Genomic DNA, 27,951 nt, shown 5'->3' on the forward strand with positions numbered 1-27,951 from the left:
ATAATATATCTATTGTTTCAGATTCTATGTAATCATTTGAATTAAATGACGAATCAGAACGCACCCCTTGTTTTTCGGCATTTTCAACGTTTAAAAAAGAACTAAAAATAATACAGGTCATACAATAAAATTCCAAAATGTGAGAAAAATTTAATTTACCTTTTCAGTTTATTGTTCAGGAATAAATTTCCTAAAATTATTAAATAATTCTAGAAAATATAACCATTTTCAAAATGAAACTATGAAGAAGAGCAATGCAGACGAAATTCTGTTGAAATTCAAATGAAAATAATATGCACGTGATCACCACTTTCTTTAAAATCCGCTAGGCGCGCGGCCGTTCGCACCATTAACGAAGTCGGGGGGTCTCGCGCCGCCGGTTATAGAGGAAAAGGCTAAGGGGGGGTCACACGCGAAATGTCCTTGTGAAACCTTTCTTAGTCTATGGTCAGACTTACAAATTATCCTTAGTCAAGTCCCTTTATTACCCCCATAAAGAAACAATACACAGGCTCGTTACGGGGTAAATACGGGTTGATCTGTTCTATATCATACCTTTTTACAATACTCTATATATATAAAATATATAATATGTAATATATAATATATAACATAATCCCAATAAGTATGACAATTAGCGCAAACTATTACCAAAGTGATTTCCAGATCTATTGTGGTCAGCACAGAACCCCTTAGGGTCTAAATGTGCTCAAGGTGTAATATACTACTCAGTCCAATTCGGAAGCGGGTGACAATGTTAGGGTTGAAAAAATAATTTTGCATTAAAATAATAGAAAGGGTGTCACACTAATTGTTTTTATGATACTAATGAATAAATGATATATTACGTATTAGAAAGGTTAAACCACCCCTCCAAAACGTGAGTGGGTAATCTTGTGACGCAGCTCTATAATGCGCAATCTAGTCTGGTATAAGTTCCACCGTTCACGTTTTAGCTGAACGGTTTAACCTGTCTATTACGTAATACATTGTAAATTAAGTTCATATATTATATATTATAAATTATTTTATTTTATTTATTTTATTTTCAATATTATATATTATGTTACTCTGAATGTAAAGCACCATTTCTTATTCTCTCTGGTTAACAATATACTTTGAGACAAAATATTATTTAGACACAAGAGATAATCATAAAAAATATTTTTTTTTTATCGTCATGAAATTTTCCCGAAACGGGGTGAAATTCTTCATTTAAAGGGCTCTGTTGGGAGCGCACGCTTTGACGCGCAGGATTTTCCGGAAGGCGGTTCGGAAATCCGGACTGAAAATGGTGTAAATGATTGGATTGAGAAGCGAGTTGAGGTAGCCGGACCACAGCAAGACGCTAAATAAGATGGGAGAAGGTTCGCAACCGACCGGACACAAGGCCATTAAGAGGGCCATGATGAAAAAGGGCAACCAACAGATGACGAAAACGCCGGTGATGATCGCCAGAGTCTTGGCTGCCTTTCGTTCCCGTTTGGCTTCCACCGACTCCTTCTTCTTGGGTTTGGCCTTCTTGACCTTGGGTTGCGCCGTGGGCGTGGCCGTCACCACCACCAAACCGCAGTCTTCGCTTCGTGAAAAGGTGCCGCTGACACCGTTATTCGTGGTGCTCAAGCGGTCCGGACTGGGAGCGTTCTCGATGAAGGTCGTCAGTTCCGTCGAGGTCGACCCGGTCGCCTTGCGTCTGACCCTGGAGGACATCTTGCGCAATCCGATCGCGATTCGATTTCCCGGCTTGTGTCGGATCCGTTTGGAAGCTTCGCGGAATATTTTGTAGTAGAGAATGAGGATGACCACCAAAGGGACGTAGAAGGAAGCCATTGTGGCGAAGATTTGGTAGCTGATGTCCTGACTCAAGAGGCAGCGTTCGTCTTCCTCGACCCGTCGTAGGAAGTCCGAGTCCTTCCAGCCGAAAACTGGACCGAAGGAGACCACGACAGCCGAGAACCAAATAAGGCAGATCATGACAGATATTTGTCGGTTGCTGCGGAAACGAACGTAATCGACGCGAGTCACCGCCCAGTAGCGGTCGATCGCGATGGCCACCAAGTGCAGGATGGACGCGGTGCAGCACAGGACGTCACTCGCCGTCCAGAACTCGCACAGTTCCGGTCCGAATATCCAGTTCTTGCGGACCTCGTATACGGCTCCCAGAGGCATGACCAAGACGGATACCATCAAGTCGGCGACGGCCAAAGAGAGGACCAAGTAATTACCAACCCTCCGAAGCGTCTTGTCGTAGACGATGGCCAAGATGACGAACGCGTTTCCGACGACGGTGAACGCGATGATCAGTGTAAGGGCAATGATGGCCACCGTGTAGTTGAAGATCTGCTCGGCGCTGCTGAAGGAGACGTTCGCTGTGTCTCGGGACACGACCATGGTGCCATTCAGCAGGATATCCGCCGTCGAGCTGCAGTTACCGACGGCGTCCGACGAGTTGGATTCTTCCCGGGTACAAGGGTCCATCTTCCGAGGATTTGTTTTAAGCCAAAGCTGGAAATATTAAATTTTGAATTACTACAAGCATTAAAGCTTAAATAGTATACGTTTCATCGAGCTACTAGATTTTCAACCAGATTTTTCAAATGCGTGTGTATCCTTCATTTCTAATAATATATTAATATTTAAACGTGTTTATTTATACCAATTCATTATTTATTATTATATATTGAAGTCTTAAGGGTCATTATAGACGGCGCATTTTAAGAGACCACCTTTAATTAGTCCACTATAATTAAAAAGCCATATTATTACCAATAGTGGGAGTTAGAGGGCGAAAAGAGAGACCGCGATACGCTCTTGTCAAACAAATTTCGATTCGTAAGACATTAATATTAATGTTAAATTATTTAAATTTACTTAATATAAAATCAAATAATTTTAATATGTAATTAATTAAAATAATAAAATTAACTTAATATTAACTTATTATTTAATAAAATAAAATAATAAAATTAACTTAATATTAACACATTATTTAATTTAATAAAATAATAAAATTAACTTAATATTACCATATTATTTAATTAAAATGATTATATTAACTTAGTAATTAATTAATTAACTTAATATTAACACATTATTTAATTTAATAAAATAATAAAATTAACTTAATATTACCATATTATTTAATTAAAATGATTATATTAACTTAGTAATTAATTAATTAACTTAATATTAACACATTATTTAATTAAAATGATTATATTAACTTAGTAATTAATTAAGTAACTTAGTATTAACATATTATTTAATTAATCAAAATAATTATATTAACTTAGTAATTAATTAATTAAATTAACTTAGTAATAAATTAAATATTTTAACTTAATAATATATAATTTCACTTAATATTAAATTAATTATTTTAATTTATAATAAATAAATTATTTGAACTTAATAATAAATTAAATATTTTCCTTTATAATAAATAAATTATTTTAACTTAATAATAAATTAATTATTTTATCTTAATGATGAATAAATTAAATTAACATTAATTTAATTATTTTATCTTAGTGATGAATAAATTAAATTAATATTAAATTAATTATTTTAACTTAAAAGTGAATAAATTAAATTAATATTAAATTAATTATTTTATCTTAAAAGTGAATAAATTAAATTAATTTTAAATTAATAATTTTAACTTAAAAGTGAATAAATTAAATTAATATTAAATTAATTATTTTAACTTAAAAGTGAATAAATTAAATTAATATTAAATTAATTTAATAAACTTAATAATAAAAATATTAATACTGTGGTTTTTTGTCGCCAAATATGTTCGGTTTTCCGAATGTGGATGGCGACACAAGCGCCGACGGTAGTTTTCCCTTGGTCAACTTATTAATCAAGAGTCACAATTATTTATCCCTCAACAATGTCAGTCGAACGAGATCAAAACGAAAGATAAACCGCACCCCCCGAAGAATAGTAATTCCCCCGTCAGTCGGTAGATGCCGTTTAAATAGGAACTACAAATTATTGAAAAGGCAAATCTTTTAAACTCCAATTAGGAACCGTAATAATTGGGCCCTTTCTATTCAATGTGGCCAGCATTGCGAAGAACGGCTCACTATATTCACAACCGTTCATTCCCCGAAATAACTGTTTCTGGCCTTCGTTACTTGTCTCATAGACGAAGGACGAGTAAACCTACCCGTTCTTCGTCTATGCTTATCTAATATCTTACCAAGAACACCCGCTAACTGAGACTTCAATAAAACCTTCCATTTTACCAATGGTATAGCATCATCTAGTGTCGATCGTAAGAAACTTTCTAAAAGATATCGATAAATCTGAATTTCAGGGGTAGGTCCGATGGGCCGAAGGCCAACCGATCGAAGGGGCCAACGGATCGAAAACTCACGGCCCGAAAAAAAAAGGACCAACTGACCGAAATTTAACATACGTTTTTTATAGCAACAAAAGGGAAAAGGTTTCAACGGACCGAAAAGTTGTATATCGTTAAATATAAATTAAAATAACTTTTTTACTGTTCAAGTTTACTGTTTTGTTTTTTACTTCTGCCCCGAGATATAACAGGGTACGCGAAAAACGTTTTAGATTAGATTAGTTCGGATTAGGTTAAGTTAGGTTAGGTTAGGTTATATATCTATAAAAAAAACCCTTAATTCGATGTACTAAAAAAAATATAAAGGTGCAAAATTGGGCTGTAAACCGCACAATTGGGGTATTTTCGATCGATTGGAACTCAATGTTAAATCGTTTTACAACGAATTGGATTTCGGTCGAATGGGCCCAAAGCAAAATTATTGCATTAAATTACTATTCTTAATTACTATTCGAAAGGAAAGGCCTTCGAGTGAAAAACAAAAACGCGCGCGCGTTCAATTTCTTGTGGGGTGTATATTTTTTGCCCTTTCAAGGTGGTCTGCTTTGCATGTTCTTGTTTTGATATTTATTTTTAACAGATAATGCCAACATAATCCACCTGGTTTCAATTATAGTAACGTTTTTTTTCAGCTTTTTAAAAATATATATTTCGGTCCGTTGAAACCTTCTGCAATTAACTCATAAAAAAGGAATTTTTTAATTTTCGGTCGATTGGATGGACTTCGGTCCGTTGGACCCCCATTCGATCGGTTGCTCTTCGGGCCATCGGACCCAGACCGAATTTCATACAGCCGAAAATCGAGATGCTATTGGTACCGAAATGTTTGATATAACTCCCAATTTAGTACGTGAACACTTTATTTTTTTAATTCGTTATGTATAGAAAAGCAGACACGTAGCCAGAAAAATGTCGTTCAGGGGGCAGTAGCTCTTTGTGAGGGGCACATTATTTTCGTTTACCTAATTTCGAAAATTAACATAAGTGGCGCCGTGAAATGTTTTGGTGTTCCACAAAAAATTAAACCTTGCTTTCTCGAGCAGACCATTCTACAACTTGTATTTTATTAAGAAATAGTTAGCTATAAATAACGATCTAAACCTTAGACAAAGACAAGTGGTTCAAAAGGAAATTTTCAACGAAGAGAAGTTTAAAAAACTAATAAAGATGAAGGGGCAGAGAATATTATTTGAGGGGGAATGGATTAAATTGAGGGGGTAGGTGGGGGCAAATCAAAATTTCATTTGAGGGGCAACATTTATTTTTGGGGGGCATGGCCCCGCGAATGCCCCCCCCCCCGTGGCTACGGGCCTGTAGAAAAGTATATTCTCAGTTTTGTTTTGTTGAGATAAAACATTTTAAAGTGGTCCCATTCAGATGGTGTGACTATTTCAATTTAAAATGCGTTTTTTAGTCTGATCTAGGCAGTCCTTCTGGCTACAAGTTTCTATAAAAATTAATTTACTTTTTACAAATAATTAATATCGTTTATTTTTAATCGAAAGGGTTTCGCCTTACGAGATTTTTAATCCAAAATATTTCGACTTACGATATTTTTTATCCAAAATATATCGTTTTTTTTTAAATTCGACTTTTACACAATAAAAGTAACTTTATTAAAAACAATAAAGGCACTACATGTTTTTAATAAAGTAACTCACGTCGTCGTCACGTGAGTGAACGTCGAAATATGTAGTGCCTTTATTGTTACCTCTCCGAGGAGACTATGTCCCTTAGAAGGGGTTTTAAAATCATCGTGTCTGGGTGTCTGTCTGTCTGTCTGTGTGGGTGTGTGTCTATATTCTGCGAACACTCACCGTCAAGACGGTTTCAATTTAGTTTCATTGGAAATGTTATTATTGTAATGTGTAGTGTGGGAATGTTGAGTTATGGCGGTTGTGGGTGATGATTTTGTTGTGTATGCGTTTTGTATGTATGGGTGTTTGCTATCCAACTTCTTCACACTGACTTTTGGGACGGACCGAGTGCTGAGGGTTACGAAAAACGTCTCAACGTCCAAATGGCAGGGTTTCCACCAATTGTTTACGGTATTCGTCTTAGTATAAATTTTGCCATCGCATCGGTCGGGATTCGAACCCGAGCCCTCCTGCATGACAGGCGAGTGTTTTTTTTTTCTTTTTTTTTTTGACATCCACACATCGGGGTCGACCCAAGGCCTTAGACACCAGCACACACAATAACTGATTAATCAGGGCGAGATATGTGTAACGGCCACGCCAACGGGGGGGATACGTGGGGACAGGGGTGGGGACACCCGTGGCGGAAGTATGCCGACCACCCGTTGGGGGATTGGTGGTCGTCCTCACACGGCCATTCACAAACTCTGCCTCCCGGACGCCTGGGATTACAGGAGTGAGCCACTACTCCCGGCAACAGGCGAGTGTTCTACCACAGAACCACCGTTACATGTTACGGTTCAAAGAAAATTATAAGCTCAGCTTAAGCGGAATCGTTTATTACAAATTAACAGAGCATTAAATTTCAGGTTTTAAAAGAGAACGAAATTTCGTGTTTCATTTAAATTATTGCATCGAATGTAACGTCTTCTCTGTTGATTAAAAAGAATGCGCCGTTCAGTATTCGAACCCAAGCCCGTCTATATGACAAGCGAATATTCTACCACAGAACCACCGTTGCATATAACACCTCTTAGAAAATTATAAACTCAGCTTAGCAGAAGAGTATATTAATGGTTTTTAAAGTCTACATTATTTACGTATGAAAATTTATAGGTCAAATCTTGTTTGTTGTGTTTTTTAACTGATCGAGATTACGTTCTTTTTTGTCTAATCTTTGGTATTGTTGGTTTTTTCTGTCTTATATTTGTATCTATTATTTTTTAAGTTTATTTCCTTTTTCCCGCAAAATCGTCCAGTCTTAGATGAACATTTAAGAGCGTAAGTCATGCCCAAAAGCTTATCCGGTTTCATTATAATAACGTGAAAAATCGTATTTGTGAATGGTAAGGTGTTGCGCTTCTTGATATTATATTTTCTATTGCTTGATTTCTAAGTATTTGAACTAATTTGTTGCTTGACTGCGTTATAATATTTTTCTATGAATTATTTTGATTCTAAAGTCTGATTGCTTGACTGCGTTATAATATTTTTCTATGAGTTTTGTTTCTGAAGTCTGATTGTTGGGTTGTTATTGTGTATTTTTCTATTCGTTATTTTTATTTTTTGACACTCTAATATTTTAAACTAGATATAGTATTGTTGAAAATTATCGCGCATTAAATAGTATAATTAGTTTTATTTGTATTATTGATTTTAAAAATGTAACGCTGTCAAAATTTATTATGTAAAAAGAGCAAAAACTGTTGGTATAGAAAAAATATATAAATTTAACACATGTATATGTATATCAAATAGTATTCGCGTATATATGTATAACAGAATATAGACTTATAACCAATGTAATATATATTGAAGGAAATTAACGGCGTCAGACGCGTGATTTGAATTTCACTCCTTTAAATCGCGCGCTCTTTCGAACGTTAATAAAAAAAACCCAACGATCTTTAGATTTGAAATATAATTAGAGTTTGTAAGTTCCCGAAAAGTGGAGCTCCGTTTGCAATAACCGAAAAGTGTTATTAAATACCTGTTTGTTCTCAACAGATGCGTTTTTAGTTAATATAGTCATAATAGTACAGGGAATTCAAATGATTTTTCAGTCGGTCATTTGAGTAAAGTCGGAAGAGCTCTCCCGAAACTCACGTAGCGTCTTATACGATTCCGACATCTTATAATAACAGACGAAGACGCTACATTTTGGTGCCGAAACCCGGGACAAGAACCATGGTACAAGTATATAGTTGACGACAAGATTAACAGTTGACGGCGACGAAATGGCAGAGTTTGCCGTAGCAAAGACGTTCCGGAAAGTTACTCGAAACAACGTAACGAAAATCATAAATAAGATTAAATCATTACTACAAGATGGTGCATCACGCGACGAATTCGAAGACCAACTAGCCCTACTTGAACAGAAAGAAAAGGCCCTTCTTAAAGTCGACGAGAAAATAGCGGCGTTGATGACGACAGCTAGTGAGGGAGAAATTGAACTGGAAGCGAAGGAGTGCCACGAATGTCACGACCAAATCATTCTTTTCAAGAATAAGGTTCGGAGATCGCTAAAACGACGAAGAACTGAGGTATCATCGAGCTCGGACGACGATTCGGATGCCACATCAGTCAACTCAACAGCAATTACAGCTTCGAGAAATCAGCCAAGACTTCCCACTCTCGTCATCACCAAGTTCAGTGGAGAGATAACCGAATGGCCTGGCTTCTGGTCTCAGTTTCAGTCGACGATTGGTGAAAGATCAACTTTAAATAAGGTAGAGAAGTTTAATTATCTACTTTCGTATTTGGAGGGAGAACCCAAAAGCGCTTTGGGAGGCATGAAGGCGTCGGCCGTAAACTACGATGTCGCTGTGAGAATATTAAGAGAAAGATACGAACGTAAAGACATGATCGTACACAAGCTCATGAAAAGACTTCACTCTATAGAGTCAGTGTATAATTGTAATGATTTGTCAGCTCTTAGAATGTTGTATGATACTTGTGAGTCTAATATTAGAAGTTTAATGGCGTTAGGAGTCGATATCGAAGCCAATGGAGTGTCCCTTTGTCCCATAATTCTCGGTCGACTGCCTGACGAGATTCGTTTAAAGTATAGCATGAAAAAGGGTAGAAATTCAGAGTGGGATATAAGCGAGGTAATGGCATTTTTTCAAAAAGAAGTTGAAGGTAGAGAGAGATGCGCTATGTTAAAGGAAAGTGCCAAACCTACTCAAGTCAAGGAATCACGTAAACAGGCCACTGCGAAGAAGTTTTATAAAGAAGAACTTGAAGTAGAAATCATCGCGAGTGCAACAGCGCTACAAACCAACGTATCACAACGAGGACCCTACTGCATTTTCTGTAAGAACAACACTCATTCCGCGATCAATGCGCAAAAATGAACTTAGAAGACAAATTGAAGTTTTTGAAAGATTCGAACAGATGCTACATTTGCATGAAGGTGGGCCATCGAATGAAAAACTGTTGATCTGGATTCCATCCTTGCAAAATTTGTAAACGAAGACACAACGTTGCAATATGCGAAGAGAATAAAGTGAACAAGAAGACACAACCGCAAACACAAATTAAAGGAGTTCAAGATGAAACGTCAGTTAAGGTGGTTTCTCTGATAGATTGCCAGAAAACTGTTTTTCTACAAACTGCTAAAGCCACAGTAAAGGGCCCGAATAACAACGGAGAATCTCTGGTAGTAAGATGTCTGTTGGACACAGGAAGCCAAGCGTCTTTTATAAGAGAAGACGTGGCGCGAAGACTGAAACTGCCAGTGCTGGGGCAACAAGTAATCGAAATCCAGAACTTCGGTAACGAAAACCCCACGAAATCAAATCGAAGAATCATTAGAGTGAATTTACAGAATGTGAAAGATCCAAGAGAAGTGATCGCTATAACGGCCATAGAAGTCCCGTATTTATGTCACGCTCTTTCGCTCGTAAAATGTGAAAAAATTAAGGATCTCGTGGAATCGAAGGGTTATCAACTGGCGGACGAGCCAAACGAAACGACACCTGCTCTATCAAGCATGGGTATTTTGATTGGAGCAGATTCCTACTATGAGGTAGTTACTGGAAAATTCGAGCGATTGACTAATTCGTTAGTTGCGATTGAAACGAAATTAGGATGGGCTATCCAAGGTCCCACAACGTCAAATTTGATCGGTGTAAATACAAACCGAATTACTGTGATGAAAACAGGCCTCCACGAATCGGAAGTGGCCAAAACGTTGAAATCCTTTTGGGAAATTGAATCGCTAGGTATCAACAGCGATGAAAATCAAACTGGAAGTGAAGACGAAATAATGAACAGGTTTAAAAATGAGATCATCTTCGAAGAAGGAAGATATGAAGTGAAATTTCCCTGGATTGTTGCTAAAGAAATTCTACCAGATAATAAATCGGTGGCCACCAGGCGAATGAGACATCTTCTGGAGCGATTTTCAAGAGATCCAGTATATTTTGAAGACTACCGGAAAATTGTCGAAGAACAAATTCAGCTAGGCGTAGTCGAAGAGGTTTTGCCAGGTGAAGGCACAAATGAAGTCGGTACATATTACATGCCACATCACGGTGTTAAATGCGAAGCCAGTGCGACCACAAAATTAAGGGTCGTATTTGATGCATCGTCACACGTCAAGGGTTCACCGTCATTAAACAATTGCGTATCGAGCGGACCAAACTTAAATCCGGATCTGTTGAAGCTCATTATTCGTTTTCGAAGCCATCGTGTCGCCATCACTGCTGATATCGAAAAGGCATTTCTTCAGGTCGGCCTCTCTAAAGAAGATAGGAGCGCAGTGAGATTCTTATGGGTGAAAATCCACGAAGATGGAGGGTTTCGAAGAGACGATTTTCGAATACTTCAGATGACAAGAGTTCCATTCGGCGTTTTGGCCAGTCCGTTTCTGTTGGCAGCTACGATTAAAGTACATATTGAAAAATACAAAGGTGATGAAACCGAAGTCGTTCGTTCACTAGATGAAGATTTGTACGTGGACGACTATCTCTCTGGTGCGGAAAATGTCGAAGGCGCCTACGAATTGTCGAACGCAGCCTTGCAAATTATGAAAGAAGCAAATATGAACCTTCGAAAATGGAAATCAAACTCCAACGAATTACTGGAAAAATGGGGAAGTGAAGCGGCAGATTCGAACGAAAATACAAAAATCGAACACGAAACCAACGTCGAGCAGAAAATCTTAGGACTGCTATGGAACCCAGAAAGGGACAGTTTTTCGTTTGATCTATCCAAATTGGCAGAAATTTTACAAAATACTAAGGGAACGAAGCGCCACGTACTGAGTGCAGTTTCTCAAATATTTGATCCTCTCGGAATGTTAGCGCCGTACACGATACGCGCCAAATTACTGTTCCAAGAACTATGGGATCCTCCTTTTGAATGGGAACAACCACTACCAGAAAGTCTGAACAACAAGTTCCAAGCGTGGTGCCAAGAAGTAGCCACAATTCGAAAAATCCATCTTGATCGCTATTACTTCGGGGGAAGTAATGAAGGGGCCTGGAAAGAATTACACGTGTTTTGCGATGCCAGTCAAAAGGCGTATGGCAGTGTGGTGTATTTTCGTTATGAAACAAACACTGGAAGGGTGGGAACGTCATTTGTGACGTCAAAGGCAAGAGTGGCGCCAATGAAACAAAAATTATCTCTTCCTCGGTTGGAATTAATGGGTTGCTTGTTGGGATCTCGACTCGCAAAAAACGTAAAGGCCGCTTTGAAGATCGAAGAAATACCGGTTGTCTATTGGTCAGATTCTATGGTCGCGCTCTCATGGCTGAAGAAATCACCTAAAACTTGGAAACCGTTCGTACAAAATCGTGTAGCAGAGATTCAAAACATAACTAGGGCCAAGGAATGGCGATATTGTCCCGGTACAGATAATCCAGCGGACTTTCTGGATTAAGGGCAACTGAGTTAGTTGAAAGTGATAGATGGTGGAATGGTCCGAAGTGGATTTTAAAGGAAGAATTTACATGGCCTACAATTGAAGAAAAGAAAATGAAAGCAGATCCTATTGAAGAGATTGATTTTGAGAAGAGAAAGACAGTCCTCACGATTCACCGTGAAACAATTAATGGAATCCACAATATATTGCAGTTAAAAAGGTACAGCGATGTAAACAAGGTGTTCAGAATAACTGCTTTCGTTCTACGATTTGTGAACAAAATCAGGAGGAGAGAAGTCAACTCGGGGCCCATCGGGGTTGATGAAATACGAGAAGCGGAACAAATATGGATTAAAAATGTTCAAATCTTGGAGTACGGATCAGAAATAGAATCTTTGAAAAGGAACCAAGGGATTCCCAAGGAATCTAATATCATGAAGCTACGACCGATTTTAAGGAATGGTCTGTTATGTGTCGGTGGACGCCTCGAACAAGCTGATTTAAGTGAAGATGAAAAACACCCTATAATTCTTCCGTACAAACAAGACTTGTCGAAGTTGTTAATGATTAGAAGCCACATCGAAGTTCTTTATTCGGGACTACAAAATACAAGCGAGAGGTCGATATTGGTGTATTTGCGGTCGGCAATTGGCAAAATCTGTTGTCGAAGGGTGCATGCTTTGTAGGAGATTGAGATCCAAACCAGGTGAAGCCCCAACAGCTCCACTTCCTATGGAGAGAATCCAAGAGTCTCCACCTTTCGAAATAATTGGTTTAGATTTCGCCGGACCATTATTCGTGAAGATGAATAGAAATCTAGAGAAATGTTATATTTGTCTGTGTACTTGCGCAGTAACAAGAGCCATCCATTTCGGACAACGCGAGAACTTTTCGACGAGCTGAAGAGGATTTACGATTGCTATGGAAAAATATGAAGAGTACTGAAACTCAAGAGATCTTTGCCAACAAGGGTATTCGATGGCGCTACATCGGTGAAAGAGCAGCGTGGTGGGGTGGATGGTGGGAAAGATTAGTTCGCTCTACAAAAACAACTTTAAGGAAAATTCTGGGTCGTGCAGCGTTAACGTATCAAGAAATGGAAACAAGTCTCGCAGAAACTGAAGCAATGATTAATTCTAGACCGATTACATACGTACCCAGTCATGCTGATGAACCATCACCATTAACCCCTGCCCATTTTTTAACCGGAAAACGTTTAACGTGTCTACCGTCTCAGCGAGGTAGAGAAATAGAAATACCGAGAAATCAATTAGAAATGACCCGACGGGAGCGACATAGAAGTGCGCTTTTAGATAGGTTATGGAATCGGTGGAGGAAAGAATATCTACTTGAATTGCGCTCAGCGCATTACGACAGTGAAGTGCGAAAAGAATCGTCAATAAAGGAAAATGACGAAGTACTGGTACACGAAGAGAAATATCCCAAACACATGTGGAAATTGGGAGTGATAACTGAAACACAAAGGGGTCGCGATGGGAAAATTAGATCGTGTTTAGTCAGAGTCCCAAATGGAAACATTATAAGACGACCGATATCGCGCCTATACGCTTTAGAAATTAATGATTAATGTGCTACGGTGTAAAAAAAAAGGAGTAAAATAATACTAATGTATAGCATTATTTTGGGGGGAGTGTTGAAAATTATCGCGCATTAAATAGTATAATTAGTTTTATTTGTATTATTGATTTTAAAAATGTAACGCTGTCAAAATTTATTATGTAAAAAGAGCAAAAACTGTTGGTATAGAAAAAATATATAATTTTAACACATGTATATTTATATCAAATAGTATTCCCGTATATATGTCTAACAGAATATAGACCTATAACCAATGTAATATACAGGATCTTTTTTTTTGTTCGGAAAAGTGTTTTTTTTCAAAAACTATTTATAGTACCGATTTCAAATTTGGAAGGTCAATTCTCTATACCGGGGGACATCAGTTTGAGAAATTTGAGCGTTTTCGGTAATGTTTTTCACCAATTTTGAAAAATTATTTTTCGACCACTAGGTGCGAGATAAAAAATTTCTATTAAAAAGTTGTAGGCCGTCATCGAAAACCCTTAAAAATTGTTCACTCGACGAAAAACAATTTATTTATCAGTGAAAATTCGAGCTTGAAAAATTTACAAGTTGGTGAAGCCAAATTACGATTGTTTGAAACGATAATTGAAACCGAATTACCTAATCCAGTTGAAACTTTGGTTAAAAAAACGACCGGATTTAAAAAACACGAGGCTATAGGTCAATCCTAAACATGCATTGGGTATTTAAAGGAAAACTTTGGGAGATTATTATCAGTGTTTGATAATATTTCGAACAATGCCTCGTTATTCAGTAGCTGAGCGTACCGAGATAGTTGCCATTTACTATGGAGAAGCAGCGCAAAACCTTAGAAGAGTGACTGAAATCTTCGCAGAAAGACATCCAAATGGAGCACCATCTGTAAATACAGTAAGACGAGCAATTCACGATTTCAATCAATTTGGTAACTTGCAACCTAGGTTTCGCGGATTGGGTCAACCGGATTTAGACTTCAAGAACAATGTACTCGCGTACTTTGTGGCATATCCTCGTCACAGTTGCGCTAACGCCGCTGCTGATTTGGGTTGTTCTGCAAATCGTGTGTGGAAAATTCTTCGTAAGAATCGCTATCACCCATACAGAGCTACGCTCCACCAAGGACTAATTGACGGAGACCATCAAAGACGTTATGAATTTAGCAACTGGTTACTAAATGCTGTCCAAGAAGATAGACAATTTTTGCGCCATGTTTTGTTCTCCGACGAAGCGTCATTTTCTAGAGATGGGCCCTTTAATCATCAAAACAGCCATCTTTGGTCTGACATCAACCCACATTGGGGTTTTGAATATCATCACCTGGTTCAATTTGAACGGGTCAATGTTTGGGTTGGACTTGTTGGAAACCGTTTGATTGGTCCCTTTTTCCTGCCGACGAACCTCAACGGCCAAAGGTATTTACATTTTCTACAGAACGAACTGAGTGACGCAATCGACGACCTTCCATTGGCTGAAAGACGTCAGATGTGGTTTCAGCAAGCCGAGACGTCACACCAGAAATGGTAGAGAAATCGTTTGAGAACTTAATTGTCCGCGCACAAACCTGTGTTGCAGCCAATGGTGATATTATTGAAAATGTTTTGTAAAAATTTATGTGAATAAAATATCTGCATTTAAAAACCAAACGTGTACATTTTTTCAAGTGTGAAAACTCTACTACGTTTGTATTAGACTTGTTCCCTTTTCAATTATCGTTTCAAACAATCGTAATTTGGCTTCACCAACTTGTAAATTTTTCAAGCTCGAATTTTCACTGATAAATAAATTGTTTTTCGTCCAGTGAACAATTTTTAAGGGTTTTCGATGACGGCCTACAACTTTATAATAGAATTTTTTTATCTCGCACCTAGTGGTCGAAAAATAATTTTTCAAAATTGGTGAAAACATTACCGAAAACGCTCAAATTTCTCAAACTGATGTCCCCCGGTATAGAGAATTGACCTTCCAAATTTGAAATCGGTACTATAGTTTTAAAAAAAAAAACACTTTTCCGAGCAAAAAAAGACCCTGTATATTGAAGGAAATTAACGGTGTCAGACGCGTGATTTGAAATTCACTCCTTTAAATCGCGCGCTCTTTCGAACGTTAATAAAAAGAAAACCCAACGATCTTTAGATTTGAAATATAATTAGAGTTTGTAAGTTCCCGAAAAGTGGAGCTCCGTTTGCAATAACCGAAAAGTGTTATTAAATACCTGTTTGTTCTCAACAGATGCGTTTTTAGTTAATATAGTCATAATAGTACAGGGAATTCAAATGATTTGAGTTAAAGTCGGAACAGCTCTCCCGAAACTCACGTAGCGTCTTATACGATTCCGACATCTTATAATAACAGACGAAGACGCTACAAGTATAACGTTACTTCTGCGTATTTCGAATGTGCGTGACGTGGAGGGTATTTTCACGTTTTATTAGGATCAGTTTTTTTAATTTTAAATATCTTTCGTTTTATTTGTATTTTATTTCGTTTTTTCAGTCGTATATTTTTATCGAGTTGTATACATCGTGCGCTTACACTTATGTTGATCTGGTTTTTAACTGGGTCGTCATTACTTCGTAATTTATTTTAATCTTTTTCTCGACCGATTAAGCTGTTTAATTTGAAATAAAATGAGCGTTAAAGATGCGGCAAGTATTTCGTAAGCGAGAAAAATACAAATACCCTCTGTAGATATTTCTTTCATTAAAATTGGCTTCGTATTATATTTAACTGATAAACTTGTACCGTAAATAGGGTGCATTGTTTTAGTAAGTCTAACTCGCTGTTTTAATTACTTAATTTATAATATTCTGAATAAATTATACTCGGTTGTTTCGTCTCAATTATTTTAATTATAATTAAAATTTTATACCGGGCGGGATTGAACCGGGATTACGTTTTTAGTAAATAACTCGGAATTGCGGAGATATATCTTTAAAAGTCATCTCGAAAAATTAATACCGCTAGGGACAATTCTTCCGAGGAGAGGTATATTTTGGCTTGCCAACTTGTTTTTAATAAAGTAACTTTTATTGTGTAAAAGTCGAATTTTTAAAAAAAATATCAATATACACAAGGAAACGCCATCTCCAATTTAATCAAAAGATATCAACTTACGAGATTTTTAATCCAAAATATTTCGACTTACGCATATCCTCTAAATATTCCGCGTACTCTTCACATAATCTCTAAATATTACATGTACTCTTCACATAATCTCTCAATATTCCCCGTACTCTTCACATAATCTCTAAATATTCCCCGTACTCTTCACATAATCTCTAAATATTCCCCGTACTCTTCACATAATCTCTAAATATTCCCCGTACTCTTCACATAACTTCTAAATATTACGCGTACTCTTCACATAACCTCTAAATATTACGCGTACTCTTCACAAAATCTCTAAATATTACGCGTAATCTTCACATAATCTCTAAATATTCCCCGTACCCTTCACATAACCTCTAAATATTCCCCGTACTCTTCACATAACTTCTAAATATTACGAGTACTCTTTACATAACCTCTAAATATTACGCGTACTCTTCACATAATCTCTAAATATTCCCCGTACTCTTCACATAATCTCTAAATATTCCCCGTACTCTTCACATAACTTCTAAATATTACGCGTACTCTTCACATAACCTCTAAATATTACGCGTACTCTTCACAAAATCTCTAAATATTACGCGTAATCTTCACATAATCTCTAAATATTCCCCGTACCCTTCACATAACCTCTAAATATTCCCCGTACTCTTCACATGACCTCTAAATATTACGCGTACTCTTTACATAATCTCTAAATATTCCCCGTACTCTTCACATAATCTCTAAATATTCCCCGTACTCTTCACATAATCTCTAAATATTCCCCGTACTCTTCACATAACTTCTAAATATTACGCGTACTCTTCACATAACCTCTAAATATTACGCGTACTCTTCACAAAATCTCTAAATATTACGCGTACTCTTCACAAAATCTCTAAATATTCCCCGTACCCTTCACATAACCTCTAAATATTCCCCGTACTCTTCACATAACTTCTAAATATTACGCGTACTCTTTACATAACCTCTGAATATTACGCGTACTCTTCACATAATCTCAAATATTCCCCGTACTCTTCACATAATCTCTAAATATTCCCCGTACTCTTCACATAACTTCTAAATATTACGCGTACTCTTCACATAACCTCTAAATATTACGCGTACTCTTCACAAAATCTCTAAATATTACGCGTAATCTTCACATAATCTCTAAATATTCCCCGTACCCTTCACATAACCTCTAAATATTCCCCGTACTCTTCACATAACCTCTAAATATTACGCGTACTCTTTACATAACCTCTAAATATTACGCGTACTCTTCACATAATCTCTAAATATTCCCCGTACTCTTCACATAATCACTAAATATTCCCCGTAAAATTAATAAATTAATTTCATTTCATTCATTGTACTTTATTTTATTTTAAATTTTATTTTACTTTTAATTTTTAATATTTTAATTTAACTGAAATTTATTTTGGTATCAAAGTAATTAAATTTGTATGTCTATAAAATTAATAATAATAATAATTATTGATTAAAATTATATTAAGTACCTATTTAAAGAAGATATTTACTTATTTACTCCACTTGCTTTTGAAAAGATGAAATCTATTCTTACCAACTAATATAACTCCTCTTCTTGCAAAATATTCTACGATAAAAATTACACATACTACTAAAAATTTGCTGAGCAAAATATTTTTCATTTTCATTAAATTCAGTTGAATTATTTGAACTTAAAATAATAGAAGAAAATTATAATTCCACTATATCTTTCAACCAATTTACAACGTTTATAGGATTGACATCCATCTTGATACAAAAGAAATTTAAGATTATATTGGTTAGGTAAAATAAAGTTATTTTAGATCATTTTTACTTTTTCAATTCAATAATTTTTTTAATACTTTTAGACTAAAACACAACCAAAACAACTACTATTAAAATTTTAATTTGAAAAAAAAATAATTTATTTCAAACAATTTTTAGATGTTTTGTCGAATTGAGCATTTTTATACATTTGTTTTTAAAAATTTTGAAATTTTGCTAATATCGATTTATGTTTTTCCAATTTTCACCAAATTGACCAAGATAAATCAATTTTTTCAAAAAACACAAATTATCTATATATTAATCCAATTTTACACATCTAATAAATTTGAATTAATTCCTTTCAATTTTGATCGAAACTACTTTTTTTGATAAAATTGGTACAAATTTATTAAATTTTATCAATAAAAAAATATTTTAAATTATTTTGAGATTTTTGGTAAAATTTAGACATTTAAATTTTTCTTTAAAATAAAAATTTTGCCCACTTTGATCTATTAATTCGAATTTTGATAATTGTTGACCAGATTGACCAACATTTTTTTCAAATAAACCAATTTATCTATATATTATTCCGAATTTTCACAAATAATCTATTTCAATCAATTACTATCAATTAGAATCGTTTTTGATCAAATTTAGATCAAAATTTTTTTTTCAATTTTGAAAAATTAATTTATTTCAAACAATTTCGAAATATATTTTCAATGTTTGTACTTTTTAAAATTTTCTTTCACATTTTCCCAAATTTTAGCCATTTTGGTTCATTTTCACCTATTATGTTCAAATTGATCAAAGGTTGATCAATTTTGATTTTTTTTCGTCAATTTTTATATATTTCTTAAATTGTGGGCAATTTCAAAATTTTGAAATTTGTTCAAATTTTTCAGAATTTGGTCAGAATCTCATGTTATTTTCAATGGGAAAATTTCCATTTTGTGTTGTCAAAAACACTTAAGGTTTCCATGGCAAAACGGTTGCCCATTGAATAATTTCCCTTTAGAATTTTTCAAGTTACATGAAGTTCTACTAAACCCCCGAGTTAGAACAAAATCGGTGGGTTACACTTCGGGATGTCTCTTTGTCAATTCGAGTGCAAGTCCAAATTGGAGCTTGGCGAGAATGTCAGTGTCGAAAAAGGTTCGGTCAGGAAATTAGCATTATAACAATATATGAAATGTTATACTAGTTATTATTATGTTACTTATAGTATAGCTTTGAGGGCACAGAATGATTTCGCTTAATGATGGTCTCTATAAGAGCTTAGGTCTAAATAAATTTTAAATAACCATCAGCTCGGGTGAAAACCCGTTTCTTTCTTGTCAAGAAAATATTTTATAGTGATTGGAAACAACGACGTAAGAGTTGCATTTAAACTGGTGCCCCATTAATATTAGTAAATACTATTAGTCTTCATAATTTTGGTAACCCTCGAAAGAAAGCCAACGAAGGTGGCCGATTGTGTCCTGTTTAAGTGTCTTTGTCGAAGGAACTCTGGAGACATTCTGCGAATGAGCGAAAGCCCGCACCCGGAGCTGCGCCAATGAAAGATTCGAAGCCGTCGTTTCGGGGACGCGGCGGATCGAGCGCAGAGGCATAAAATCGGCCGTTTCCAAACAGAGATATCGACATCGTTACGGATTAGAGATTCCCTTCGACAATAAGCCGATCCCACCCTGCCATGGCGACCAGCTCGAGGAGCGCCGATAGCGCCGCCTTTAGGTTCATTCCCAAACTATTCATTAATAATAAAAATTTAGACGGAAGTCTAATTTCGGAATTTTCGTTCGCTACGACAGCATTTTAGATTAATTTGAATCTCTATAGTCTCATAAGTAACATAATAAGAATAAGTATGACACTGAACGAATTCGGTGAAAGATATTGCGCAGTTAATAAGTAAACCGGTTCTAGAAACTGTCATCTGCTAAATAGTGGTTCAGCAACGACTCTAGACATGAAATGGCTACAATTTAGAGCAGGTGGTATCTCTTTTATCATTGGTATAGTAATAAACGTAAATATGACACTGAATATTTTGCTTAATCGGACGTTCCGGAAACCTCATCACCGCCTTCTCTTTTAGATTAGTTTGAATCTCTAGTTTCATAAGTAACATAATTAAAATAAGTATGACACTGAACGATTTTGTGAATGACTAAAGTGTGACTTGAATCGGCAATTATATTCTAGACATTGTTTATAAAATAATTAAGAATCTAAATTGGAAATGTGATCTGAAGAATTTTTAAATTACTAAATGTTTCAGAAAGTAAAACAAATTGCATCTATTTATTTCGGTGGTATTTATTTTTTTGGGTTTAAAAATTCTTCGGTTCTAGTATAGTACAATAATCAGATTGAAAGATGAGCCAAGGCTTATTGAACATTGAAACGCTGTTCAACAATAAAAATGTTTATAATATTATGATAAATTAAAAACTCGGAAAATGAAATGACTATTTCAAAGAAACTCTTCTTTTCTGAAGGCAGCTATTTTCAAAATTGAGACCAAAACGGGTTTTGGAAATTGAGTTGAGAATAATATAGAGCCCCAGAGCGGATTTTCTCCATAGGCTTTAAGTTTACCATTAGTGGCAACGGGACTGAAAATCCAGGAACTTTATCATTTACCTTCTACAACGCATTCTCGTCTCGCGCCAAACTGCGCGCGCATGCAACTCCACGAGACATTAATGCTCTTTGAAAGGCTGTTTAAGATTGTCAACAGAAGGCGCCAGGCGTACTTTGATAAAGTTAATTGATTTTCAGTCCCGTTGCTACTAATGGTAAGCTTAAAGCCTACGGAGAAAACATAGATATAGGAAACGTATATAAATTTCTAGATAAAATATTTCAAAGGGAGTGAATACGGAGGTGACAGATAGCAGAAACGCGTAAATTCTGCAGGCTATCCTTATAAGGCGCTATCTATCGGTAAGAAAGCTCGTGCTAAATTATACTAAAAGTCACCAAACAGATGGTGTCTAAAGACTACGGCCTGCGGAAAGGTCAAGCACTAGTACTAAAATGCTAAGAGAGCTCACGCTCTTGGTCACGTGCCTTCCTCGGTGTCTGCTAAGTGTCAATTCCGTATTTTATGTTAGGCTTAGACGCCCCGAAATGTATCTAGACCTTTATATAAATTTCTTATATCTATGGGAGAAAACCCGGTCTGGGGCTCTATATTTTTCTCAACTCAATGGTTTTGGCTTGAATTTATTGGCATATGACACTAACGAAGAGAGTAGGCTAAATAACCCCGCGATGACCTTAACTATCATTACCTTAACTATACAGTGCTTCCCACCGATCTGATCTGAGAAAACCATCGCGATAAGTCAGATATCGAACTATATCCGCATTTAAGCTTCGATATTATCATAACAGTTGAAATGGGACCAAATGCAAAGCAGATAATTTAAGCCAGAAACTAATGCGAATTCATTGCAAACCGACATACAGAATGTGAGCAGATTTCAAATGCTTCGCAGTAATCGATTTTACACATCATCTGATTAAATTTCTTTCAACATTTTGACGACTGTTTATTTGGATTTGCTTTCCCAAGATTATATATAACTACTAAATTCAGTCAGCTTACTGTTCCGCTAACTGAGTTTGGTGTGTTTATAAGTGAGTTTGTAAGTGAGGTGGCGAAGTGGTTAGTACTCTCCAATCCTAGCACGAGGAACCGGGTTCGAGCCTAGCTTGTGTTGAGTTTGTAAGTTATAGCTCTTCGGTTTCACCTTTCCATAAAAGGTTGCTGAGGTTAATAGTAAGTGCAGGGAACTGTTGGCTCGCGTGGCTTGAAGGGCTTAGCACCGGGATTTGTCTTCACTAGTTGACGTAGGCTTGTATGGTTCCATTGGTAATAGCTTAGCTGATTACGATTATTAATAATTAAAGCAGGTCCGTTATTTATGATAATGAATCAGATACAAACTGAGATAAGATCGCTGCGAAGGGAGAATATGAAAGTAGGGATGCACCGACATATCGGCGGTAATATATCGGGAGATAAATCATCCGATATTAACCAAATTATCTATCATATCAGTAGTGTATATGATAAAATCATTGTAAAAGATGGTTCAGTACACTGTCATACCATTTTATTCTACTTTTTCATGAAAAAAAGTTTGCAAGAGCATATCCGAATATGTTTTACGTGATACATATTTTCTATCACAAATTGAATATCATTGTTTTATATTTGTTTACACTCTTAACCTCCTTTCTAAAAAAAGTATGATCTAGCTTCTTAAATATTGTTAAATGTTTTTCTTAAAATATTTTCAAATACCGGTATCGGTCAATATCGGCTTAAGCGAAGCCGATATTGGCCGATACCGGTATTAGAATAATAGGCCGATATATCGGTACATCCCTATATGAAAGATAAAACTTATAATTTTATTATCTTCAGTTAGTTATCTAAAATTACGACCTTAACAACCTGTACAATTAATTTAGTTTTCACTCGATGATCTATTTGGTTCGAGCTATATGTATGTTTTTAAATTTCTTTTCATTGTTTTGGGCTTAGCTTTTTTATCCTTTTTCATATTCGCTTATTTGATCATCCTTTGCAATGCAGTCCATAGCCGTGGTTCGTCTTAACTGAACAGTTGACCCTTGGAAGCACTATTCGTGAGGTTCTATTCAATAGAACAGAAACTAAAGGGTTAATAAAAACATTTATCTGAACAATTTCAATAATACACATAGTTTTATATCCTACAAGAATGATTTTACCAAAAATCTAACTGCAGGAAAATTCACAACTGGTCTCCCCTCAATTATTGTCGTTATTTTTTATTATACCATTTTGGTATATTTTCGTGAACCCCATTTTCAAGGTCAACATTTACTCAAGATAGCGTATCCGAAGGACTATCATTAAGAAATTAGGGTCAGTGTCACACTTAAGAGAATAACATTACTTACGAGAGTATTTATTTTTACCAATTTAGGTAGTGCGATCGGCTTTTTGGCATCCATAAAATATAAAGTTTTTCTGGCCAGGTTTGAAGAGCAGTCGGATATGTCGTAAATAGAATTGGATTTTTATAGGTCTCTAAGTAGAACCCCATTAGCAATGCCATCAAGTCGTGGTTTTATCTTTTGCCGGAATGCTTTCGGTGTGTATAATGGAGAGGTTAAGTACCGAAAATGTTTTGGGGAAGTTGGGTACTAAAATTCGTCAGGAAAGTACCTGCAGGAACATCAAATGTCTACGGGAAATTATTTAAGGAGAGTGTTTTCGTAACTTCAATTCCACGAAAGGCTCCCCTTCAAAGTAAGAGAGTTTCATCAGATTTTTCTAGAACCAGGGAGGCTCACTAATCTCGCAAACCTATAAATTAGTTACGCTTCTAGAAATGAGTGTGTTACGCCCTATGTTCGACGTAATATATACAGGGTGTTAACTAAAAAAGGGACCAGGGCGAATATCTCAAAATGTGTTTTAGCTACGATTTTGAAATTTTAGGTTGTTATAGAGCGCTCAGGGGTCAACCAACTATGAAAGTTTCACTGACCTTGAACCATGTCTTCAAGGTCGTTCGAAAATTAACTTGAGAACCGTAAGAGTTACGATGTTGGTTCCAATTAGAAACGTTTTCCCCGTCACATTTATGGCTAACTAGCTTGGACTCGATCTGATTTGCGAAATAGGAAGTCGAGAAATGTTAGGCCAAAAACAAGAAGGTCGTTAAGTTGTTAACGTGTTAAAGACGATGTTCAACTGATAACTTTAAAAGTACTCTTGTTAGAGTACTGAAATTTGTTAGACAACCTAATCGTGGTTGAGGGTCTTTAGTTTGAAAATTTCAGCTCCCAAAACTCGTCTTCCACACGTTATCAACTTAACGACCTTCTGGTTTTTGGCCTAACATTTCTCGACTTCCTATTTCGCAAATCAGATCGAGTCAAAGCTAGTAAGCCATAAAATGAGACGGGGAACACTTTTCTAATTGGAACCAACTTCGTAACTCTTACGGTTCACAAGTTAATTTTTGAACGACCTTGAAGACACGGTTCAAGGTCATTGAAATTTTCATAGTTGGTGCTCTAAAAGCACCTAAAATTTCAATATCGTAGCTAAAACACATTTTGAGATAGTCGCCCTGGTCCATTTTTTAGCTTAAATTTTACTATGTTAACAAAACCGACTGAATAATCTTGCGAAGAAAGGTTTTAATAAATTTACTGAATTACAGAAACTCAACTGGAGTTGAAATACAAATTATTGTTATTAATTAATTAATTACCGTTTTTGACGGCGTCCCTTTTACTTCGGTCTTTGTTCTCTCAAATTCTCAAACGAGACGTTCTCGAACTTTCGTTCCTAACGGACTTTCTCACGCCCGGGCAATATAGATGTTTATTTGTGGGGTAGAGTTCATTTTATATACAAAAAGGGGTGTTCCGCAACAATCTCCTTATTCTAATTAAAATTAGCTGCATCTCTAGTTTTATAGAGTAACGTAACTTACGTTTACAATGTTATTTAGAATTTTGCATTTCAATGATTTTAGTTTATTGTGTATTATTTTAACTTCAACTTTAAGTTGAACCTTCAAATATTCAACAGAGTGCGAAACTTTACTCATTTATCGGTGACTTTTAGAAATAACGATATATCATTAATTGTGTTAATTTTTCACTAATAATATTGCTAGATTTCGAAATTACTCTCTTCAGGTAGGCTACCGTAGATTTATACCAAAATTAGACCTTAACCCTGATGTTTAACAATTACCTAGCCAAACAACTTAGCGTGGTTAATAGTAAGGTTAAGAACTGATTTATGTGAGGTTTAACTTGTTGCCTGCTAAATTTTAATATCCATGTAGTTATGGCTATTTTTTAATTGCTTACACCGAAATCGAAATTATTATTAATGAAAATTTTCGGAAACACCAAACTTTCCCAATTTCTAACTAATCCTAAATATACATAATTACTTATACAAAATATCATAAAGATAATATTTAATGTAAAATGGTTACTTTTTACGGTATGTTCCCATTTAACCCAATTTTACCTTTTCCCAAAGTTATCAGTTCTCCCAAAAACATGGTGTCCCATTTGTCCCAATTCCATTTCTCCGAACCGGAGTTCATTTAACCCAAAAATATGTATTCCCATTTTTCCCAACGATCAAGTTTCTCAAAAAAATGGATTCCCATTTCTCCCAACGATCAATATTCCCAAAAATATGGATTCCCCTTTCTCCCAATCATTATTTTCCAAATATATGGTAATTGCGCGGTTAGGTTAGGTTAGGTTAGGTTAGGTTAGGTTAGGTTAGGTTAGTAGGCATATCCTAATTGTAGTAATATAAAGAATTACTTGGACTTATTTCATGTAATATATACCAAGTGTAATTCCCAAAAATATGGATTCCCCTTTCTCCCAATCATTATTTTCCAAATATATGGTAATTGCGCGGTTAGGTTAGGTTAGGTTAGATTAGGTCAGTAGGTATATCCTAATTGTAGTAATATAAAGAGTTACTTGGACTTATTTCATGTAATATATACCAAGTGTAATTTTGGGACAAATGGGATTTGGGATAACTATTTTGGGACAAATGGGATTGGGACAAATAGGATTGGGAGAAATGGGATTGGGATAAATGGGAATTGGAAGAAATGGGATTGGGAGCAACTGGAATTGGGAGAACTATTTTGGGTGAAATGGGGGTAAACCCTTTTTACACATATAATTTTAATGAATTAAAATTGAATTATATATATATATAAAATAAGAAACGAAAGATAATATGAATGAAATGTACTTAATACGTTATATATTAATATTACAAAATACAACGTATTTTAAAAGTTATATATTCATAATAATTAATTAGTATAAAAATGCTTATGAATAATATTTCGTAATCCTTTCAAAAGCCGGCGTACTATATTAACGTAAACCGCTGTAGCATGGTTCTTCCTTGAGAAGGTTAATAGCCCACTTCTCAAGACCAGAACTTCCTACTAAAGACTTGCTAAACTAATAGAGTACGCCTTATAGTAGCGCTTAAACCAGAAGTATTCGTCTCCATTTGATATCCGATTTGATATCAAATATTTTGCACACTCCAATCACATGGGACCGTTCACAAATTACGGAACGCAGAAAATATTGCGCTTGTAATAGAATCCACTCCCGAAATTACATGTAGGAGGCAGGTGGAAAGCCACACTAGCTATATTACCATTAACCTCAACAATCTTTTAGGGAAAGGGGAAACCGAAGAGCTCGTGGGAAAACATCTTTATCTCAAACTCCCTCAATTAAAATATCAACATAATTCGAAATTCAAATCAAACCTTTTTATTTCCCATCGAAAATACTAATCGTAATATAATAAATAATAAAGTACTAAATTGATAATTTTTGTTTCAATATAGAAATATGATACGCGTCGTAACCTATTTCAGTGTAACATTCAGAATCGCTTGAACAAAACCCCTCTCCCCGTTAGTGTGGTGCGTATTTTGTGAACACCCCCTATAGGGCCTATAGTGACTTTATGAAACTGTTGCTATGCAGTAAATATGGTCATTTTACTTCAATTCTCCACTCGCCAATAGTTCGAAGTAACATAGCCGGAGTAAAAGAAATCTCTATACTAAATACCTTTCGACTGTTCTGGAACTGAAATTGTACACTTTTACTCTATTGGCACACCAATAGAACAGCTCCAAGATGGACATTTAGGCAGATGACTATGAGTTTTACAGAAGAACAAATCAAATTTATCTACTTCACTCTTATTTTTTTGAGGGGAGAATAGTTTGCAGCCCTAATCCTCTGCACTAACTGCCCAATAGTTTACGGTGCAGAGTATCACCGCCGGAACAGCCTAATAGTTTGATTTAGGGTAAAAGGTTTACACTCAAGTTCATTTTCCTTTACATCGTCAGAGCTCAGACCACTTAAATCCTACGAGACTTGTAATAGCATATGTAACATAATTACTCATAAGTATGAGCACTACTAGCTCTATTTCTTCACTAACGGTTTTTTTTTCACAGATATTGCGTCATCTGTACCCTACGTAATATTTGACGTCATATTTGATGTCATATTTGACGTCATCGAATCTCAAATGCAGATTATGCCGTTGCAGAATTAGCTATACGTCTGATAAACCGACGGCCATTATTTTAGTAAACAAACTGGTTTGAACAAAGAAGGCTTAGGAGCTAAAATGAACTACAATATAGTGTCAAGTTCTGTTAATGTAATTAATTTGCAAATTAATGAAGTTCTCGGAGACTCACGTTCTAAAATAAATTTACATTGTCAAATAAAAGAAGCAGGTTTATAGAAAGAAATAGTGGAAATTCAGGTTGAGCTTTTCTGGCGCAGATTCTTTTGAGCCTAGGCCTAAATTTCTAGGGTTTTAATAACGCTGGTGGAATTATATGGAATATCCCACTTCAACGACTTGTTCCATTTTCGGAAAGCGATCTTTTATTGCATGGTCATTTTCCCCAACCTTTTATTTTTCTAAACTACTCATTATTTTTCTAAACTACTCATTATTTTTCTAAACTACTCATTATTTTTCT

The 27,951-nt window shown here is 35.7% G+C and overlaps 4 protein-coding genes and 1 pseudogene across 5 annotated transcripts in view; 4 read left to right on the forward strand and 1 right to left on the reverse strand.

Moving 5' to 3' along the window:
• Window positions 1-1,215: 1,215 nt before the first annotated feature.
• Window positions 1,216-27,951, reverse strand: part of LOC149923733 (5-hydroxytryptamine receptor pseudogene) — a 66,351-nt pseudogene continuing 39,615 nt past the window's right edge. The window contains exon 3 of the transcript XR_016477106.1: window positions 1,216-2,505. The product of XR_016477106.1 is annotated as a 5-hydroxytryptamine receptor pseudogene (transcript). The remainder of the gene's footprint in view (window positions 2,506-27,951) is intronic.
• LOC149923734 (uncharacterized) lies at window positions 8,244-9,362 on the forward strand. Its single transcript, XM_090161655.1, has one exon. It carries the CDS (start codon window positions 8,244-8,246, stop codon window positions 9,360-9,362), a length of 1,119 nt encoding a protein of 372 aa, XP_090017781.1.
• On the forward strand, window positions 9,359-11,896 carry LOC149923735 (uncharacterized). The gene is made up of 2 exons (XM_090161656.1): window positions 9,359-9,421; window positions 9,509-11,896. Exons 1-2 carry the CDS (start codon window positions 9,359-9,361, stop codon window positions 11,894-11,896), a joined length of 2,451 nt encoding a protein of 816 aa, XP_090017782.1.
• LOC149923736 (uncharacterized) lies at window positions 11,992-12,564 on the forward strand. The gene has a single exon (XM_090161657.1). It carries the CDS (start codon window positions 11,992-11,994, stop codon window positions 12,562-12,564), a length of 573 nt encoding a protein of 190 aa, XP_090017783.1.
• LOC149923737 (uncharacterized) lies at window positions 12,810-13,466 on the forward strand. The gene has a single exon (XM_090161658.1). The coding sequence runs from the start codon at window positions 12,810-12,812 to the stop codon at window positions 13,464-13,466; it is 657 nt and encodes a 218-aa protein (XP_090017784.1).

Source organism: Leiobunum rupestre, chromosome 10, assembly GCF_980474605.1.
Source record: "Leiobunum rupestre chromosome 10, qqLeiRupe1.1.hap1, whole genome shotgun sequence".
In the NCBI taxonomy this organism is placed as follows: Eukaryota; Metazoa; Arthropoda; class Arachnida; order Opiliones; family Sclerosomatidae; genus Leiobunum; species Leiobunum rupestre.